At 39.5% G+C, this 21,096-nt stretch overlaps 3 protein-coding genes across 6 annotated transcripts in view; 1 reads left to right on the top strand and 2 right to left on the bottom strand.

Annotated features, from left to right (window-relative positions):
* The window catches only part of glmna (glomulin, FKBP associated protein a), a 42,494-nt gene extending 41,517 nt beyond the window's left edge, over nucleotides 1–977 (top strand). For 2 of the 3 annotated variants that reach the window (XM_078560787.1, XM_078560786.1), the window contains exon 19: nucleotides 108–977. In XM_078560787.1, coding sequence (XP_078416913.1) covers nucleotides 108–233 — 126 coding nt within the window. In that variant the 3' untranslated portion in view covers nucleotides 234–977. The remainder of the gene's footprint in view (nucleotides 1–107) is intronic. The other variant, XR_013579286.1, reaches the window with a different exon arrangement.
* A 2,863-nt stretch (nucleotides 978–3,840) lies between these two features.
* On the bottom strand, nucleotides 3,841–12,959 carry c17h1orf146 (chromosome 17 C1orf146 homolog). The gene is made up of 5 exons (XM_078560789.1): nucleotides 12,902–12,959; nucleotides 9,524–9,617; nucleotides 5,451–5,622; nucleotides 4,384–4,462; nucleotides 3,841–4,128 (listed from the first exon to the last, which is right to left on the bottom strand). Exons 1-5 carry the CDS (start codon nucleotides 12,941–12,943, stop codon nucleotides 4,009–4,011), a joined length of 507 nt encoding a protein of 168 aa, XP_078416915.1. The 5' UTR covers nucleotides 12,944–12,959; the 3' UTR covers nucleotides 3,841–4,008.
* Nucleotides 12,960–15,911: 2,952 nt separating this feature from the next.
* The window catches only part of btbd8 (BTB domain containing 8), a 91,446-nt gene continuing 86,261 nt past the window's right edge, over nucleotides 15,912–21,096 (bottom strand). For both annotated transcript variants that reach the window (XM_078560780.1, XM_078560779.1), the window contains exon 19: nucleotides 15,912–19,835. In XM_078560780.1, the coding sequence (XP_078416906.1) occupies nucleotides 19,366–19,835 (470 nt within the window). In that variant the 3' untranslated portion in view covers nucleotides 15,912–19,365. The remainder of the gene's footprint in view (nucleotides 19,836–21,096) is intronic.

Genomic DNA, 21,096 nt, shown 5'->3' with positions numbered 1-21,096 from the left:
GCATCTTGCTGGTTGAATATTTTTACATTCATCCTGTTTTAAAGTAGGGGTTTTATATACCCATTAATGCTATGTCACTTAATCCTTTTTAACTGTCATCATTTCAGGTTCTGTGGTCGGCTATCTACACATTTGACGTCATGGAAAGTGTACAGGCACGAATAGAAGAACTGATTGAGCCAAAGATGAAATCCAGAGCGGAGGATAAAAATGCGGCCAGCGAAGCTTCATAGATTTTCTCAGGAAAAGTGTGAAAATTCTGTAAATATAACTTTTGACCTTGTAGTCTACACTACTATATTTACTACAGAGATTCACTTTGTATGCTATTGTTCAAATCAACCTTTTTACAGGATAATTTCAAATATTTTCATGAGGCACCCATTGTACTGAAATTCTGTAATGAGATTACCCAAAAGAGGTGATATTGTACAGATTTACTTAAAGTTTACCAAGAATTTCAGTTTCAGTGTGCTACTGCTTAAGTTTCAAATGACAACAGCATATACGCTGCAGGGAGTTGAGAATCAGTGGCAACACAATAATCGTCAGCAAGGGAGTCACACCAAACTTCTTAAAAATCCCATTTGATAGATATGTGGTGTGGTGCTACCCTAACAAAGTGGTAGAGACAGGAGAGCAAAATATCTTTCCAATTATTGTTGAATTTACTAAGAAAATGTATTGGCCCAGACTGTGGTCAGCGGCAAGGTGACGGAGCTTGAGGAAAGCTGCCCACATCGATCTAGCACTCTGTGATGTGAATTGCCCCTTCCCAACGTCAGGATATTTAGAGCGATACTAATAATGTAAAAGGGTGAGTTTATTTCTGTGTTTAACTGCATTTGTGTGGACTCTAGAAGTTGCTGCCAGAGGAGTAATGACAGCAAACACTGACAGTTTCCTTTCCATTACTACTGCAAAATCCAGGCCGTTATATATCCTATAATTAAAATAAAACTCAATTATTCTGGTAACTGAATGCCTTACAACTAGTAGGAGTCTCTGGGAATATCACTCAGTTACTAAGATAAAGGCAAAATACTGCGGATGCTGGAAATCTGAAACAAAAACAAAAAATTCAGCAGGTCTGACAGCATCTGTGGAGAGAAATACAGAGTTAGCGTTTTGAGTCCATATGACTCTTCAGCTCTGAAGAAGAGTCATACGGACTTGAAAATGTATTTCTCTCCACAGATGCTTTCAGACCTACTGAGTTTTTCCAGCATTTTTTGTTTTTGTTTCACTCAGTTACTACATCTTCCTGACGTTGCGTTTTAATTGGACAATTAATAAAGACCAACAGGTTGTAGACTCAATACATAAAGTTTTTGGTAATACATATTGCATATTGAATAACCTCAGGCTTACAATTCATAAGAACCATACTACTAACAGTGTAATTTTTCATATATCAGCTAAGCTAATAGTTCTGTAGTTTGCTGGTTGTAGTGCAGTGAGCTATGAGTTTGTGCCAGTAAGATTCCACAGTGCAGAATTCCTGATCATCGCCATGCTGTGGTTGCTGTGGTGAAGTTCTGAGTGGAAGCCAAACAATTTGAAAAGGAAATTTGTTGGGATGAGGGGCTAGGTAAATTAGGCTTATATCTAATTCTACAAATATCTACAAAATTCTGAAGGGGCTTGATAGATGCTGAGAGATTATTCCCACTGGTCAGGGAGTCTAAAACATATGGGGCACAGTCTCAGGATAAGGGTCTGATCTTTTAGGTCTGAGAGGAGGAGAAATTACTTCACTCAAAGGATTGTGAATCTTTGGAATTCTCTACCTAGAGGGTTGTGGATGCTCCATCTTTGAATACATTTAAGGCTAAAGTGGACAGATTTTTGGTGTCTCGGAATTAAGGAATATGGGGAGCAGGCAGGAAAATAGATTTGAAGCCCAGGAACAACCTTGATCGTATTGAGGTGGAGCAGGGCCAACGGGCTGTGTGGTCTACTCCTGCTCCTATTTCTTGTACTTTACACCTTCTAAAGCAACTCTGAGGAAAGACTAGGGAGCCAATTCTATCACCCTGCTTTCCCTTTTAAACTTGCACAGGAACCCAGTTAGTAATAGATGAACATATAATTTCTTAAAAGATGATGTACTTTCTTAATTCGAAAAACATTCTTTATCTCTATTCACATGCCACATTACAGATTGTTAGCTGTCAGCCAGAATATTTTTGTAAAGGAAAGTAGTCTCACCGCTGGGACTAAAAGTGGGACCCAATCCTGCATGGGTGGGTAGTACTTTACCGGCAACAGGTAATGAAAAGGCTGTCATTGGGACCGTCATCCAATTCAGAATGGCAACATGCCTCCTAGAACGTCAAGCCCAGTTTGGTAGCGCCACTGGTAGATGTGGCCACTGCCAAGGCTGCAGGGAGAAGAAGTTGATGCCTCCTTGCTGAGGCGCCCTCAAAGACCAGGTAAGCTGGGGCCAGGCAGGCAGGCCCTGGCAATTGGTGGAGTTGAAAGGAGGTGGCAGTGCAATCTCCAATGGCAGCACCGTAACCATGGGATGGCCATAAGGGAAGTCCTCTGGGAACCCAGAGACTGACAGTCTCTCCATGTTGCAGCAGCGTCCCGACAGTTAAATGAATGCACCGTTAACGTTACGGAAACTGGTAATATTCCATTCTAGCAGGAAGACGCTGAGCTCCTGACATCTTCCACTGATGTTTTACAAGGCCTTCTGCCTCCCAGCCTGTCTCCAGGTAAAATTTCAATTATTTGGTCTAACAATGAGATGTGTGTAAGTACCACACAAGGTTTCTTGTTTTCTGTTGTGAAAGTTTCTCCTCCCTACTATCTCAACGAAAGGCTCACCTATGGGAAAAAATTGCTGGGTTGCACTGGTCTCATCATCTTCCTCTGCCTCCCTCTTTTTTTCTGTAGTTTGCATAGTAGTAAGTGCATTCTTGAACTGCCAGTTTGATTGGTCACTAAGAGGTGAGAGATATGAACTCTTTCCTCTGGGTTGAAATCAGGAATATTTTGTCCTGGAAGTCGTGATGGGAAAAAAATGTCTCCCAGCATAGTGGAGATTGAATTAAATGCTGGAAGTGTGAGATCAAAAAATAGAAAATGCTGAAAACCCACATTAGGTTGAATAGGATCTGATAAAGAAAGAATTATTCTACTCCGAACTTTAACTTATTTAAATATGCCTTTTAGAAAACTGTTGACTTATCCAGCATCTTCTGTTTTCAATTACAGGCGCTTGGCATGCATTTGTACACTGGTATATTAGGGAACATAACCACATTGTGCCATTCATTCAAATTAATGAATGTCACTTACTTTCCCTTCCTCTCTCCTGGTGATGGGGAAGGCTTGCTCTTGGTCCTTTCCAATGCCACCATGCCCATTAAAGGACACACAATACTAGCTTGCTTCTGGAACTAAATACGTGGACAATATAACACAGAAACAGGCCATTCATCTAACTAGTCCATGCTGGTGTTTATATTCCACACAAGTCTGAAGGAATTGAATTTGCATTCCTCCGCTGCTGCGGACAGCATGTTAGTTCTTTAATGCTTTCATATTTTCAACCTTCTAAATATTGTACCTTGGATATTCCATATATAGGTCAATGACAAATTTATCCGCATATTGTAACCTGGATAGTACTGGATGCAAGTAAGGACAAACTAATCTACATCCATTAAAGGTTACACCATGTTATGCATACGGTTGACAAGCTGTTAGAATCTACATGTAAATAAATGAGAAAATTATCACTTGTATACTAAGTTTTTAAACTGATGGTATTTCAACTGGCTGGAGAGTAATATGAAATACTAAAGGAAGCAGTGTTTAAGATTTTTTAAAATTGCTACATCCAAAGAATTTTATTTCAAACTTTCTAACAAATCAGCATGTTCATAACAAACACGTTTATGAATTGAAAAGTTATTTCACTGGAAATAGTTCTAAATGGTTTTATAGAGCACAAAGCATTGTGAACCAATAACACTTTATTCATAGTTATTTACTTTATGCATCATTTATCTGTCGCTTGTGAAGCATCTCCCAGACAGGACTACGTTCTATAACCTGGGCTCGGATCATAGCAATGCGGTCACGAACACTGTCCACATGTGGTTTACATGTAACCTTCATAAGGAATAAATATTTGAATCACTGATTAATGATGGTCATATCATATTACATAAATAATGTAGATGTTCTCATCAGTCAATACTTAGATATTTATATAAATTAAAACTCCATCCTTACTGTTGCTAAATCATTGTTGCTAATAATTACATTTATAATGTACCATAACTACCTTACAGTAGTTCATGTGTAAAATCAACATGCAATATTCAAATGTTTTGTGAAATCTTAAATATGAAGAGATATACTTACCTTGGCTATGGTGAGCATACTCTTGACTATATCACCAGCATTGTGTGCAGGTATGATTCTCAGATTACTACCTAAAAACCTGCAAAAAAAGACACTTCTGAAATGCCATAGCTAATTATGGTTATTCATGCAAAACAAAGGAAACAGAATACAAAATTCGGTTACTTGCAGAAAAAGGTTTCTCTTTGTATTAATTTCTCAATAATAAGCTGTTATGAACTAACTTTTTTCTCGAGTAGTATAATACAGTAGCAATGTTAGCATGGTCAGTTGGTAGCACTGTCTACATCTCGTCTGACAGTTCAGCGTAGGAATGCGGAATCACTGCATTATTGGAAGTGCAATTTTTGTTTGAGATGTTAAATGGAGGCCCAGCCTGTCTGCTGAATTGAATCTAAATGATCTCATGATACTACAAGAGGAGCAGAAAGTCACCCTGACAACCTTATTTCTGCAACCAGTATCACCAAAAACAAATCATCTGGTCAGCCCTTCATTTACTGTTTGCTGGAAGTTGTTGTGTGCAAATTGATTATCTTGTTTGCCTACATGAATGGTGACTGCACTTCAAAAGTAATCTACACACCACCACCAGATTCTCCTTTCTGCAGTCCTCCCAGTTGATAGTACACTCAACACTAGGTAAAAATTACCAACTGGCATTCCAGGTACATGCCAGATAGTGGGGTCGTGTGGTACATGGAGACTCAGAAGAGTAGAAAGAAAGGAAGAAAAATATACCAAAAATGTAATATCTTAAAGCATCTGGCAATGATCTACATCCTGTAGACCAACAATTTTCACTTTCAGTTGTATAAAACTTATTTAATTTTTGTTCTGTAAGGATTTTTGAAAATCAAATAACTTCAGAACAATATATTACTTTCTATAAAGTTTTTTGATTTAAATTAACAGTGACAACATGAATCCTCAATAACAGCAGTTAATGGTTCACATTTTTACTGAAATATCTTACTTGCTCTTCAGAGAAATTTACTATATTTTGACTAGCTATTTTTAAATTCATATGTGTATAATAGTTTTTAAATATGGCCACTTAATTTCACCTTTGTTGAATTTTAAATAGTAGTTCCCATTCTATAGGACCATAAAGGGCTGCAGCCAAAAGCAGGAAACTGTTGCGATGAATACGGACAAACTGCTCAATCCGATCTATCAGTTTTGTTTCTGCAGAATTGTTGCAGAAATCTTGAATCTCTACTATAATAAAGGCAATACCTGAGAAAATTATGAATATAGTTAGTTAATAATACAAAACTCCAATGTTTTCAAAAATTGAAAAAAATGGTCTCAGTAAATCATGGCAAATATTTTGCAAGAAACTCATTGTGAAGAAGAATAATTGAACAAGGCTTATGGACTATTTGTCTGAATTTCTATTTTTCTTGTTGAACAGAAGTAGCATCAGCTGAGTAACCCAAATGTAGATTCTAAATATTTATTTTGTTGTATAACCCTGAAAATCAGAAGCTCATAAGACATAGGAGCACTAGTAGGCCATTTGGTCCCTTGAGCCTGCTCTGGCATTCAATAAGAACATTGCTGATCTGATTGTGGCCTTATACCACTTTCTTGCCTGCCTGCCTAACCCTTGACTCCCTATCTGTTTCTCATTAAAATACACAGCATCAATTGTAACTGTGTTCATAAATGCTTTGTTGTTCAACAGGTATAGTGAGGCTGTGGAATTCACTTTCAAGGTTAGTGGGTGAGGCAGAAACTTACAGGGAGCAGGAGACAGTGCAGGTCAGTTAGGGCAAGAGTGATGCATGAACAGGACTTTCTGCAGGATAGGATATGGACAGCAGTTTAGGATAAACTGAAGGTTACGGAAGGTGGAAAATGAAAGATGAGCCAAGACAATATTGGAGTGACGGATCAGGAGATGAAGACTTCAGTGGAAAGTGCTGAGGTAAGTACAGAACCAGACAGTGTTAGAAAGGTGAAAGTATGTAGTCTTTGTACTGGAGAGCTTATGGGGTCAGAAGGTCAGGGTCAAACAGGGCATGTTTTTTGCGCAGTCTAGTTGAGCCTTAGATATTGGATAGCGGGAGGTGAGGGCACGGAGAATATGGTGGGTATTGATGATTTTCATCTTCCTAGTATTTATCAGGTGAAAGTTATACCTCAACCCTCTTGCTCTCCTGACTGGACATTCCCTTAGAATAAAATATAATTAAGGCAAAGATTTGGGTCAGTTCATTCAGTGCACGCCAGATCACGTGGTAAAAGGTAGTGTATCGAGTTACATATGTACAGACAGAAACAGGCCATTTGGCCCGGCTGGTGTTTCTGCTCCACATCAACCTCTTCCCACCCTACTTCATCTAACCCTATCAGCATATCCTTCCAATACTTTCTCCTTTATGTGCGTATCTAGCTTTCCCTTAAATGTACCTATGTCATTTGACTCAACAGCATTTTGTAACAAGTACTACATTCTTACCACTCTTTCGCTAAAGAGATTTTCCCATGGGGTTTATTAGTAACTATCCTATATTTATGACCTTGATTTTTGAATTCCCTACAAGTGGAATCATTTTCTTTACACAGACCCAATCAAACCCTTATCAGGTCAGCCCTGTCTGCGGGTTTTGTTGAGAAAAGAGTCCCAGCCTGTTCAGCCGTTCCTAGCAAGCATGTCCTCTCAATCTTTTACACCTTCCCCAATGTCTTTATATCCTTTCCTTCTCTAAATACCTTGAATCTGCTGTCACCTCCCAAATCCTTACCTGGTTTCTACACCTGTCACAGTACTGAAAAGTCACAAATGTTATCCTATGTGACTGAGAGAAAGGTAAACTATTCCTTTTTAACCTATCTGCAGCCTTTGAGACAGTTGACAACACCATCCTACTCCAAAGTCTCTCACTGTCATCCAGCTGTGTGGAGCTGCTTTCACCTGGCTCCTATCTAATAATATTGTCACTTGCAATGGTTTCTCTTCCCACTTCCACACTGTTATCATTACAAAAGCAGCTCAGAGGCTGCAAATTTTATGGCGAGCAACTCACCTCCTGACTCCCCAAAGCCTGTCCACCTGCTACAAAGCAGAAGTCAAGAGTGTGATGGAATACTCTCCAATTGCCTGGATGAGTGCAGTTCCAACAACACTCAAAGAAATTCAACACAATCCAAGACAAAACAACCCACTTGATCAGCACCCCCGGCACACAGTGGCAGCAGTGTTTACTATCTACAAGAAGCACTCCAGCAACTTGCCAAGGCTCCATCGACAGTACCTCTTAAACCTATGACTTCTAACACCTGGAAGGACAAGGGCAATAAGTTAATGGGAACCCCACCTGCCTCCAAGTTACACCCCATCCTAACTTGGAAATACATAACCGTTCTTTCATCCTGGACTCACTCCCTAACAGCACTATGGGTGTACCGACACCACATGGATTGCAGCGATTCAAGAAGGTGGCTCCCCATCACCTTCTCAAGGGCAATTAGGGATGGGAAATCAATGCTGGCCTTGCCAGCGAAGCTCAAATCCCAAAAACTAAAAAAAAAATCTATTCAATACCTAAATGGCTCTTAAATGATATCCTATATAACTGTGACAAGGCAAACCTTTTATTCCTATCCTTTTTGACCTGTCTGTAGCATTTCACCCATGTGACAATACCAAATTCCTTGAACACTTTCCAACATCATTCAGCTGGGTGGTATTGCACTCACTGGATTCTAACTTTATCTATCTAGTCATAACCAGAGAATCACCTGCAAAGTCTTCTCTGCCACTCCGCATTACTTCTGGTGTCCCACAAGGTTCTATATTTGGTGCCCTTCTACTGCTCCTCTACACGCTGCCTCCCAGAATTATCCTAAAAGAATGTCAATTTCCACATGTACACTTGATGATGCCCAGCTCTACCTCATCACCATCCTTCTCCACCCCTCCACTGTCTCTTAACTTGTCAGACTGCATGTCTAGCATCCAGCATTGGATGAGCAGAAATTTCCTCCAATCAAATATTGGGAAGACTAAAGTAATTGATTTTGGTCCCCATTATAAACTCCATTCCCCCCGTGGCTCCATCCTTCTTCCTGGAAACTGTCAGAGGCTAACCCACTGTTCACAAACTTGGTGTCATACTTGACCCATGAACATTTGATCACATATCTGCATCATCACTAAGCCTATTTTCACTTCCATATCATCACTCAACTCTGCCCCTCTGCTGCTGAAACCTTCATCCATGCCTTTGTTACGTCTCAACCTTACTATTCCAGTGCACCCTGGCTCCCCTTCTTTTACCCTCTCAGTAAACTGGAGGTCATCTGAAACTCTGCTAACTCATACCAGATCTTGTTCACCCATCACCCATGTACTTACTGACCTACATTGCTTAACTGGGAGTCAATGCCTCGATTTAAAAATTCTCATCCTTGTTTTCAAATTGCTCATGGCTTCGCCCCTTTCTTTGTGATCTCCTACAGCCCTCTAAAGATATCTACACTGCTCCAATTCTGGCCTCATGAGCATCCCTGGTTTTAATCCCTCTATCACTGATGACCATGCCTTTAGCTAGCTAGCCCTTAAGCCCTGGAATTCATTCCCTAAACCCTGCTACTTCCTTTAAGACACTTCTTAAAGCCTACTTCTTAGACCAAGCTTTTGGACTTTTGGTCATCTGCCCTAGTATCCCTTTTGTGGGTCAGTGTCAAATTTTATTTGATAATGTTTCTGTGACGCACCTTCGGACGTTTTACTACATTAAAGACACTATAGAAATAAAAGGTTTGATACAAGATTAACATAACTTCTCTGCTTTTCAAATTTATCTCCCTCTAGAAGTGAAATCGTGTTTAGTTTGCTTTTTTATGACCTTAAGCTATGTTACTTTTAGCGTTTTGTGTAACTATACTCCTAAATCCTTAGTTTCTCTATCCCATTCAGGCCTTTATTATCCAAGAATTTTGTGGTTTTCTTATTCCTTCCATCACCACCGCCTCACATTATCTACATTGAAACTAATTTGGCAATTACATGCCATTCTACATGTAATGAATGCTACACCACGATGGAATGTGGATATAGTTGTTGCTAACATGTTTGTTGTAGAAACATAATAATTATACAATAAACTACTAGTTTAATTAATTGTACCTGAAAGTGGGAAAATGATTGATCCAGTTACCACAGAGTCAGAGAACCTAATTCGCTGGTGCTGATTAGACAAAGACAAAATAGCTTCATGATGCTGGAAAACAGTGAAAAGCAAAATACTGCACTTATCAGTATGAGTGAAAATCAAAATAATCCACCTATTAGTTCATGGAATAACTAAATATGAATGACTATTCCTATGTAAACGTTAACACTTTTTAAAAGCAAAATACTGTGGATGCTGGAAATCTAAAACAAAAACAAAATGTTGGAAAAACTCAGCAGGTCTAACAGCATGTGTGCAGAGAAAAAAAACTGAGTTAACGTTTCGAGTCCTTATGACTGAAGAGTCGAGTCATAAGGACTCGAAACGTTAACTCGGGTTTTTTTTCTCTCCACACATGCTGTTAGACCTGCTGAGTTTTTCCAGTATTTTCTGTTTTTGTTAACACTTTTTAAGTTTGGTGTTGAGTGCAAAACAATTTCAGACATCTGTACAAATAATTTGGTTAGCATTACACAATGAACTAAAAGAAAACATAACTAAGACCATCAAAAATACAGTGATGAAGACTTGTATTATCTTAAGCTGAAAGATACTTGTCAAAACTGTGAACCCCAAATGGAAAGGAATAAGATGGGTCTTCTGTTATCTTATAGGAATCTGGAACTAGGTTGGTTTGTCTTGTGGCCTAATTCCAAATCTCTGATTTAAGTACTTTACTATTTGATATTTTCACCATATCATTTTTTCTCATTACTTCATGGAATGTGGACATCACTGGCAAGGCAAGCATTTATTGCTCACCCCTAATGGGCCTTGAGAAGGTGGTAGTGGTGAGTTGCCTTCTTGAACCGCTGAAGTCCACTTGGTGTAGGTACACCCACAGTGCTGTTAGGAAGGGAGTTCCAAGATTTTGACCCAGCGACAGTGAAGGAACTGCAATATAGTTTCAAGTCAAGATGGTGTGTGACTTGGAGGGAAACTTGCAAGTGATGGAGTTCCCATGCATCTGCTGCCCTTTTTCCCTTGTTTCTCTATGTGGTACAGTTCACAGGTTTGGAAGGTCCTGCCAACGGAGCCTTGGCAAGTTGCTGCAGTGCACCTTGTAGATGGTACACACTGCTACACAGTATGGCGGTGGTGGAGGGAGTGACTATTTAGATGGGAGATGGTGTTGTAGTGGTACTGACACTGGACTAGTAATGCAGGCCAATACTCTGGGAACACAGATTCAAATCCCACCATGGCAGCTGGTGGAATTTAAATTCAATTAAATTAATAAATCTGCAATTGAAAGCTAATGCCAGTAAAGAAAAACCCCATCTGGTTCACCAGTGTCCATCAAGGGGTGGAAATCTGCTGTCCTTTACCAGGTCTGGTCTGCAAGTGACTTAAGACCCACAGAAACGTGGTTGACTCTTAACTGCCCTCAGAAATGGCCTGGCAAGCCAGGGCAGAGATATGGGCAACAAATGCTGGTCTAGCGGCACCCACACCCCATGAAAGAATAAAAAAAAGCGTAAGTGTTGCTAATAGCACTGTCAATGCCTTCCAGCACTTTGCTAATGATTGAGAGTAGACTGATGATAATTGGACGGATTTATCTTGGTTTTCGGGGACAAGGCATGGGCAATTTTCCACATTGTCAAGAGATGACAGTGTTGTAGCTGTAATGGAAAGCTCCGTGCCGGTTAGTTCTGGAGCACAAGTCTTCAGTATTATAGCCGAGATGTTGTCAGGGTCCGTAGCCTTTGCTGTATTTTGTTGTAAGTAAACCTTAAACAGATCAAGCTTAATAAAGTGATAATAAGTTTTTTCTTCCTCTGAATTAGCAGATGTACTGGACATTCTCTAGATGTCCTAGTAACCAATTTAACATGATTGAGATTGTTAGACCTATCCTATACCAATGCAAACATGGCAGTGCATAAAGACACTTGGTGCACAAGGGCCTCGGGCCTCAGACCGCTAATGGAAATTATTAAAGCAAAAGGTGTTGTTGAAAAAACTATAACGTCCTGTAAAGATTTAACCAACAGCAGAAAATGTCCTTTAAATTTTACATCAAGGTTTCCATCCAGAAAAAAAATTTCCAATCCAACATCCGCAGTAGATAGGATAGCTCAGTTTTTGTTTGATAAGCAGAGTCCCAACAGTGTGCTTAATGCCCTAGTCTGATTATTAAAGCTGTGGACAACAATAGCCCCCATGTGCATGGCACTGCCGTAACTGGTGAGGTCACTGACCACCATTTGTCCTGAGGCGCACATTTTTTTTTTTTTTTTTTTGTAAAAATATACTTTATTCATAAAAATCTTCAATCACATTCAAAACCATTTCAAAAACAACATTACAAGGGTACAATCCAGGTTAAACTTTTACAAAATGTATCACCAGGTGCATCAGTACAAACAATATTACAGTCATTTACAGCCTTTCATTTTGATCTGTACAGCCCGAGGGGCTCTAAACAGTTCCCAGTCTCTCGGTGCGCTGTGGTAGAAAGGTCTTAGACAGCGACCCTTCCCCATTGCGCCTTTGCGGCAGCTGCCCCAAGCTTTAGTGCGTCCCTCAGCACGTAGTCCTGGACTTTGGATTGTGCCAGTCCGCAACAATCGGTCGGGGACAAATCTTTGTGCTGGAAGACCAACAAGTTTCGGGCAGACCAAAGCGCGTCTTTCACCGAGTTGATGATCCTCCAGCTGCAGTTGATGTTTGTCTCGGTGTGTGTCCCTGGGAACAGCCCGTAGAGCACAGAGTCCTGTGTCACAGAACTGCTCGGGATGAACCTCGACAGCAACCACTGCATCTCTCTCCAGACTTTCTTTGCAAAGGCACAATCCACAAGGAGGTGAACAACGGTCTCTTCCCCACCACAGCCACCTCGAGGGCATCGTGCAGAGGGGGTGAGACTCCTGGCGTGTAGGAAGGATCTGACGGGGAGGGCCTTTCTCACCACCAGCCAAGCTACGTCTTGGTGCTTGTTGGAAAGTTCTGGCGATGAGGCATTCTGCCAAATGACTTTGACAGTCTGCTCGGGGAACCATCCCACAGGGTCCACCCTCTCCTTATCCCTCAGGGCCTCTAGGACGTTACGTGCTGACCACTGCCTGATGGACTTGTGGTCAAAGGTGTTTTCTGCCTGAGGCGCACATTGTCCCCACCGCGCCCCAGCTACAAGGCACAAATGATCAACAACCGCAGCTGCCGCCAATCCACAAGGCGATGAGCAAACGTGGCACCTCCCCCCCCCCCCCCCGCACCAGAGGTTAAAGCCAACCCCTGGCCCATTACTGTAGCTCAGCGGCCTGCTCCATCAGACAGAAATGTCAGGAGCTGACTACACCTTTAGACCAATATTAGCCCGGCTGCACCTGAAGGGCGGCGCTGACGATCACGGCCCCACCCGTCGCCATGACACGCTTCCCCCGTGACATCGTAGAACGTCCGTTATGTGACGTCATGTAGCATCCATTGTGTGACGTCACGTAGCGTCCATTGCCTGACGTCGGGAAACGCAAACGCTTCCCCCCCTCCCCTCTCCCGCGCACTTGGCCGGTCAACGTCATCAGACGGGAAGGATGCGCCAGATCTGCATTTGGCGCAAAACGGGCGCTGCGACCAATGAGAAAAATTGCCCTCAGTTTCTTTGTGTCAGTGTTTTGTTATGTAGCATAGAAAGGAGATGGTAATGCAACAGTAATGATCATCGCCAAGTACTGGGCAAGTTAGTAGTAATTTATAATCTCCCATTTATACCGACCGTAATGCGTAAACAAAAATACACGTTAAGGTAACGCCGCTGCTTGCTTTTCTACTTAATTTCTAAATGGAGAATTTCAACAAATAAATATTTACACACTAGTAAAAAAAACTCTCCAATATTTTAAAACGTTTCCTGAGGTGTTTAGACGAGAGCAGAGAAATATGATCCTGGCCTGTAGGCACTTAAACCATACAGTAATATCTGAGGAAACATCGTTATCTTAAATAGCACCAAGTAGGGTGAAGAGTCAAGAGGGGTGTTTTGTAGTAAGGGGTGTGGGGCAGAGAGAAGGGTAGAGCAGGTGCAGAGGTGAGGAAAACAGGAAGTGAAGAGAAAGAGAGGGTATAGTAAGCATCAATTAAGGAGCTCTGCTGCAAAGTTCATGTAGGCAAGAATGACTGAGGTGTCAGCTGTGGCTCAGTTCATAGCACCCTCGCCTTTGAATCAGAAGGTTGTGGGTTCATGTCCCACTCCCGGAAACCAAGAACTGTGATTGTACTCGAAAGAGTTACAATCTGTGACTGTTGATAACTTGAAAGAGTTACGCAAGAATGGCACACTGACAGCAGCCTTAAATTGTGCGCATAAAATACAAAAGTAAGCTATTATAGCTGCGGAAGCGTTTAGTGGCTCAGAAGAGGCAAGGGGTTGAACTAAATGGTGTTAAACAGTCAATGTCCAAGGCTGATGTACCAATCAAGGGCTGCCTTACTAGTCAAGCAAGTAGGACCTGGCTGAAAGTCGACACTAAATCCTGACCAATGTTAAGCTGGTAGCAGGCAGTATGTGGATGCCTACTGGTTAAGTAGTCCTAGACTTATTTACTGTATGTCTAAGATGAAGTTTGGTAGCACCATACTGCAGAAGGGTGACTCTTTACCATCCATGATAGATATTTCCATTGAACTATAGTGACTAAGGGTCTAGGTTCAGCTAACTCATCTACTTGTTTTAGATTTGGATTCCATAGATGGTTCTCTGTGTGCAGTCCTCAAAGTATAATGTGCAATCATCAATATTGAGCTTATCAGAAACTGAGCTATCTACAAGCAAGTTGGATACAGCCGAGCCGCTTCCAGGGCAATAGGAAGTGGCAGTAAATATTAAAATTACTCTACAGGACTGTAACTAACTTAAGTACTCTACATGTACTCTGCATACAGTTCTGCGGGCAATTTTACAATTAGGTAGTTGTGGATGTCAGTGGGCTTATACCTTGACTATACTCCCTCACCGCCTACACACTATGGACTCCATTCCCTCCTCCTGGTTCCTCTATCTCAGTCATATTTGTTTCGATGATGCAACCTTCCACATCAGTATTTCTAAGATGTCATTTTTCCTCAACCAAGGATCTCTCTCCCCACTCCACCCCGTGGTTAACAGGGCCTTTGCCCATATCAGCCACATTTCTTGCACTTGGGCTCTCACCTTCCCCTTGTCCTCACCTTCCATCCTACCAGCCTCCATATTCAACAGATCATTGCCACCATTTCTGCAATCTCCAGCATGCTGCTGCTAGGAAGGGACCATTCCTTAGGGTACGCTAGACCACTCTTCAGTCACCCCAACACCCAACCCACTTCCCAAAGCACCTTTCCACTCAAATGCAGATGTAACATGTGCCCTTTTACCTCCTCACCATCCAAGGCCACAAACACTCTACATGTACTTCAAATTTAGTATACTGTATTCGATGCTCACAATGTGGTCTCCTGTACAGCAAGACGACCAAATGCAGGTTGGGTGACTGCTTTGTAGAATACCTCCATGCAGTCCCCTAGCATGTCCCCGAGCTTCTGGTGGCCTGTCATTGTACTTCTCCACCTTCTCGGTCCTTCACTTGTTGCACTGTTCCAGTGAAGCTTGAGGAACAGCACCTCATCTTTCAAATAGGCATTTTACAGCCTTCTGGACTCAGCTCAAAAATTTCAGACCATAAACTCTGTTCCATCCCCCCTACCCCCATTTTGTTTCCTTTTCTTGGCATGCTTTGATTTTCTCTTATTTTTGCTTTCAGTCAGTAGCACATCTGTTCTAGGAACAGTTTTGTTCTTTTCTTGCCCCATCACCATTCCATTTGGTCCTATAAGACTAACTCTGCTGTCAATCTCTCCTATCTTCCACCTTATCACAGATCTTCCTGTGTCCTTGTCCACCCACCCCTTGTTCAAAACCTATTATATTTCTAACGTTTCCCAGTTCTGATGAAAGGTCATCGACCAGAAACATTAACTGTTTCTTTCTCCAGAATGTCTTGCCAGACCTGCTGAGTAAAAGCAGAAAATGCTGAAAATATTTATAAATGTTGTTTTCCAAACAGTGAGCAGCAGAGGAAGTAAATCCATGATATAATCAGTTGCCTTTCTCCAAAAAGTGTCAATTTTACATTTGTGCTAAATATGATCGATTCATCAAGGAAGTGAAATAACGATGCAATTAGCATGAATGTCCATTTCTTATTGCCTTATTTACCCATTTAACAAATTTAGTTAGATGTGCACAGAAGTATAAAACGTTCTGATCATTTTCAACTGTGTTTTCTTAAAATAAATCTTGCATTGAAGTAAAATGACATCTGTACAAAATCTGAGTAGATTAAATCATGCAAGACAACGTCACTAAAAACAAATTTATTGAAAATTGTTTTAAAAATAATCTACATAATTACTAATAGATATTTGTACTAGACACCATAGGATCTAAAAACATTCTACATTTTAAAAAACATTACATTCAATTTAAAATCAGTACGTGTAAATAAACTCATATCAAAGCCCTATAGTACTGCAAATAGAGGTGCATCATTTTCCATTGCTTATTGTTTAAAATATAAATTGTGCCTTGCTACAATTTTTCTTTTTCCAAGGACACTTACTCATGCTGTTGTACAGTAACACACCCATATGGCTTTTTCTCTTTTTTAAAAACTTAGCCAACAAACAACAACAGGCTGGTCAACCCTGTGTTAAAGTGGAGTCTGATCCTATCCTAACTGCTTTTGCATACACCCTTTCACACGAAGTATTTATTAAACCGCAACTACTATGCTAATAAAGAGAGATTATGAAGGGGCAAACTGGACATCTATGTATTAAAATCTTATGTCTACCTAACTGCTAACTGTTTTCCATTATAAAATTTCCATGTCCATTCATAACAAACTATGTAAACTAGTTATGCTGGAATTGCACCCTTCCATAGGCAGAGGTCTTGTAATGCCAATGACAGGAGGATTATTAAAACAACCAGTTTACATTGGTTATTTCTAACAATTCAAAAATGCTAATTATATAAAACTGGTAACTCAACTGCATCTACATGTTTGAGTCAATATAACCTTTACTTCACCAGAAAACTACACTGCAACATTATAGGAAATCATTGTGTATTTATAGAATGGTTCATACAAAGTGAACATATTACAAAAATACAGGAGGAATTAGTCAAGGTCTGGATTGAGTATGAAATTTAAAATTGCAAAGTTACATTAACTATATTAGATATTAAATAAAAAGTTGACATCTAAATTTTCATGTGTAACCTTTATAGAATTTCCCCCCAAAACTTCGATACATCTGTTCAAGGATCCAGAGCACCTTTTATTTACCAGACGGAATAGGAAACTCTCTTGCGATCCAGGGGTTGTATTTATAAATTGCATAGGTGGTGAGGTTTGAAGCCACTGAAGTATCAGATTATATTAGACATTTTTTTTTTAAACATACCTTCTTTTAGGAAACCTCCAGGAGATATCACTTCCTTCATGGAAGAGCTTATTAACTGAGGTTTACTAATGCTGATACTTTTGTAGAACCCCCACTTGAGAATGACAATATTGTTCTTCATTGCTATCACTGTAGTGGGGGGGGGAAAAAAATCAAATCCCATAACTTTGGTAACACTAATTCGAAATGCATCATTAACTTTCTATTTTGGAATTGTAGTTTCCCCACAGCACAAACATTTAGCATGATGTTACCAGGCATTTTAACAGTATCCAAGATCAGGTATTTCTCTAATATCATACAAGAACAATGGAACTTTTAACTTAGTAAAGCACCAAAGCATGATCACAGGTGTGTGACTGCCACAAACTGTACAATGCAGGTTCTCAACTTTGATTTACCACCCTTTTGGTGAGGGGTTTTGGAATGCAGTTAGGAAGAGCACTGAGCATCATTTTCTTATTGGGAAGGGAAAAATAGTTTTGAAAAGTCACCCCGAAACATTCCCATATTTCTTACCTGTTTTAAAGGCTTCGACAACTCATTCCCAGGGTGAGATGTGCAATATGACAACACAAAGGGAATAGGGGGTGACATTTTTTGAAATGAAAAACAATCTTTTCAGTACTGATCTGAAATGACTCGAGATAATCTACAATTAGATTAATTTTGCAGATGCAACTTCATTATTTTCAAAACAAGGAAACAAGTAAATACAAAAATATCTGCAATCTAGCTATGATGTATTTCGGTATAATTGGTTAAGCAGCTTTTGAACCACAAGCACCCCTCAGGTTAAAATACATACCTTTAACATAGCTAGTAGCTTTCAATGCAGGATATAATTTTCCTTTAAAGCAGCAGCATCATACGAATAAGGGCACATGGCATAATATTTTTCCATATCTTGTTAAAGATGTGATATTTAGTAAAAAGCATCAAGACCAGTTTAATGCTTGGTTAATAGATTTTTTTTATTGGTTAATTATTCATTCACACACATTTAAGTTTAAGACTAACCAAACTTTTGGGGTTTAAAAGCTGAATCGCTGAACTGAAACTAGTCTGCAGGTGGGAAAATTTTCATCTTTTTCAAACTCAGGAACAATAAGTACAGGGAAAATGGGAGCACTTTTTCTAACTGCAGGCATGGACATCAAGCACTTTCAGGTCAGGTAATTTCACAAGTCAGCTTCTCACACATTGATATAATTGCGAGATTAAACCATAGGATTTCAAAGACATCCCCAACTGTCCTTTCCACAAGGTGTATTGCGCCTACAATACTGCTAGTTAGATCCTGTTTAAGGGGAAGCCCAGGGGGGTTTCTAAATCAAACCAGAGTGGGTTCTGCACAGCCACAGGAAAGGTGACTTTAATAGCACCTGTAAAGCTTGATTTAAAGTTACAACGCTAGTCGAAAGTGCAATCTTTGAATAATTTCCATCCAGTTTTTTTCAAAATGGTTTTCCATCTGGTCAAAAAAATATGGTAACAAAATTATGATCATCTCCCTAAATTTGCAGGATGTAAAACAAATCAGTACTACTTGAAGATCAAAACTATGAGATTTTTTTTGAAGTTAATTTTTCAGGGATGCACTTCATTTATAAAGGGTCTAGTTCATATTGATTCAAGTTATATCTGCTGAGATAGAGAAGAAAATTCCTACTTTGCACTAACAAATCCAAATTTTACAGCCAGCTGAAAGCTGCCACATGTCCTGTAGTTTATTTTGTCAAAAAGAGTTAAAGAAATTAGTTCAGATTCTGGTTCCCATGGACATCAATATCTGATATATATAAAAAAAAATCTCAAAGTAAAAAAAGTAAAAAAATAAAAGTACAAATTACTATAGCTGCCCTGGATTTCAGAACAAGATTTTTTTACACAAACAGTTTTAAAAATATTCCTACATCTTGGGATTTCTAAGTTACCTCCTTATTACCTAATTTGAGAAGTTTATTTTTAAGGTGATTAGTTCTCAAAAGTAAATGATTTTAGTTTACTATAATTTTACATTAGGAAAATGAAAATAAGTTTACTTTCACTTTTAGGCATATGAACCAATAATTTACAAGATTTTTCTTTTTTTCCTGAGTCCCACATTTCAAGAGATAAAACAAATGTTGACACATACATCTAATGTTTATATTATACAAAAATCCTTCACAAACTCCCCCCAAATGGCAATTCTGTAACAAAAAGTCAAATTTATTATCTACTGCTGCATCCAATAGTGATGCAATAAGACCTGGTTATTAAGCTACAGAAAAAGGCAGAACCATGTGACATAAGAATCCAATTCATCCTACACCCCAATGTGCACAATTTAGAGGTTATGCTAATGGTGGGTTTCCAGTTCTACAATTGTCCATTCCCCCTGCGGGGACACTGATTCTTCTGGGGAAAAACTAGCCACTGTAATGCTAGCTGTGGAGTCCTCTGATGGAGACAGCAGTTCAGTCCACTTACATAGTGCCTCTTTTTCAACAGCAATTTTACCTGGAGTCTTACAAGTATCTCTGGAAAGGAAAAGTGTTTGGTTGATAAGATACTGTGCTAGGTTGACATCTTCAGGTAGACAGTTAACAACCCCACAATTTAAGTCCTGATCTCCAAGAAGCTGCTTAAGTAGTATCCAGTCTCTTTCTGCAAAGTGTTCTTTTTCTTCTTGATGCACACACCTCACTTCTACTTCTGAGCTCTGATCCACATCTTCAGTGATTTCCATCTCGTATATGGGAGAAAGGGTTTTTGAAGGGCGACGCTCAAACGCGCAGCTTTGTGATCTGTCGCAATCAGCTAAGTTTCCTGAAACAATTCATAATACTAAACATGGTAAAAATTCCAATACTGAAAAACTTCAACTGGGGCTGCTGCAGGCTACTTTGGAATATTTTGGTTAAAAGACTGATTGCAATAACGATTAACGAATTGTAAATCAGTTTCTGATGGACTGAAGGGCAGTAGCTGGGTAGAAATTAATACAGGTTAAGCATGAAACAAAGGACACATGGCCCAAAAAAGTGGAATGATCAAAGTAAAAAAGTGTTAGTGCTATCCCATTAGTTAATCCAGAAACAAGTTGGTAGTGAAATCCTATGGTTGGAAAATTTCATACGAATGCCCAATGCATTCTTCTGAAATTCCTTATTTTCATACAGGTACACTCACTGGATTAAAATTGTTGGATTCATACCTTTGCTAAACAGCAGAGAATTTTTGACAAACCTAATAAGTTGTTCTGTATAATTCTGGACCACTTGATTCCAGTAAAAAGAAAATACATCAAGTAGTTTTTATGCGTAATGCTGTAACCTTACTCCAAGTGATTCTTGTGGACTATCCACTGCTCATGGATAATATTGCACTCATGATTCAGCTGCTACTAATATCGATAAAAATGTAATTTGCCGATTTAAAATTCAGTCTAACTGTCAGCATTAATTACAGGCCATGTGCTAATGGTTTGTGCATTGGTTTAGTCTGATTCGGTGCTCTGTATTCTGCTACACATTCTAATAAAAAAATTAAATAAAAAAGGTCAGAAAAATCTGATGCAGTTTATTAGGTTAGTAAACCAGTTAAAAGATCAACCATTCATCAAACAAAAAAACCTCAGCAAAAACCTTAATTGTCATTGCTAAGCAAACCAGAGAGCTAACAATTAGACAATCATTGAAATACATTTGGCAGAATTTAACTTATTAGGAATACAAGCACAAATAATTTTAATTACATCCTGGACAAAACAAATACAGTCTCCATAATACATTTTGCTGCCTAGACAATTACCTGGAATTTAATTAAGTTTGATTTACAGAACTGTGTACAAGTACTGCTATTAACATTTCAGTGCAAATGTAGTTTAGGTTCGCTCATCAATTGGCATATTAACATTTCCCCATGTGTCCTGAGACTACACCACTTTAATTTGTTCAACAAGTGTGAAAACACACTTACTTGCAAATCTGTCTTTGCAACTAGCTCTCTAAATCTAATACTTTGGCATTCCAACTGCTTGAAGGGCTTTGTACTGGTTTGATCTTGCATGCCTAGCTCCATAAGTTCA

The sequence above is a fragment of the Cetorhinus maximus genome, chromosome 17, assembly GCF_964194155.1.
Source record: "Cetorhinus maximus chromosome 17, sCetMax3.hap1.1, whole genome shotgun sequence".
Lineage (NCBI taxonomy): Eukaryota > Metazoa > Chordata > Chondrichthyes > Lamniformes > Cetorhinidae > Cetorhinus > Cetorhinus maximus.
The sequence above is the reverse complement of the archived record's forward strand: the minus strand, read 5'-3'. Positions and strand labels throughout refer to the sequence as shown.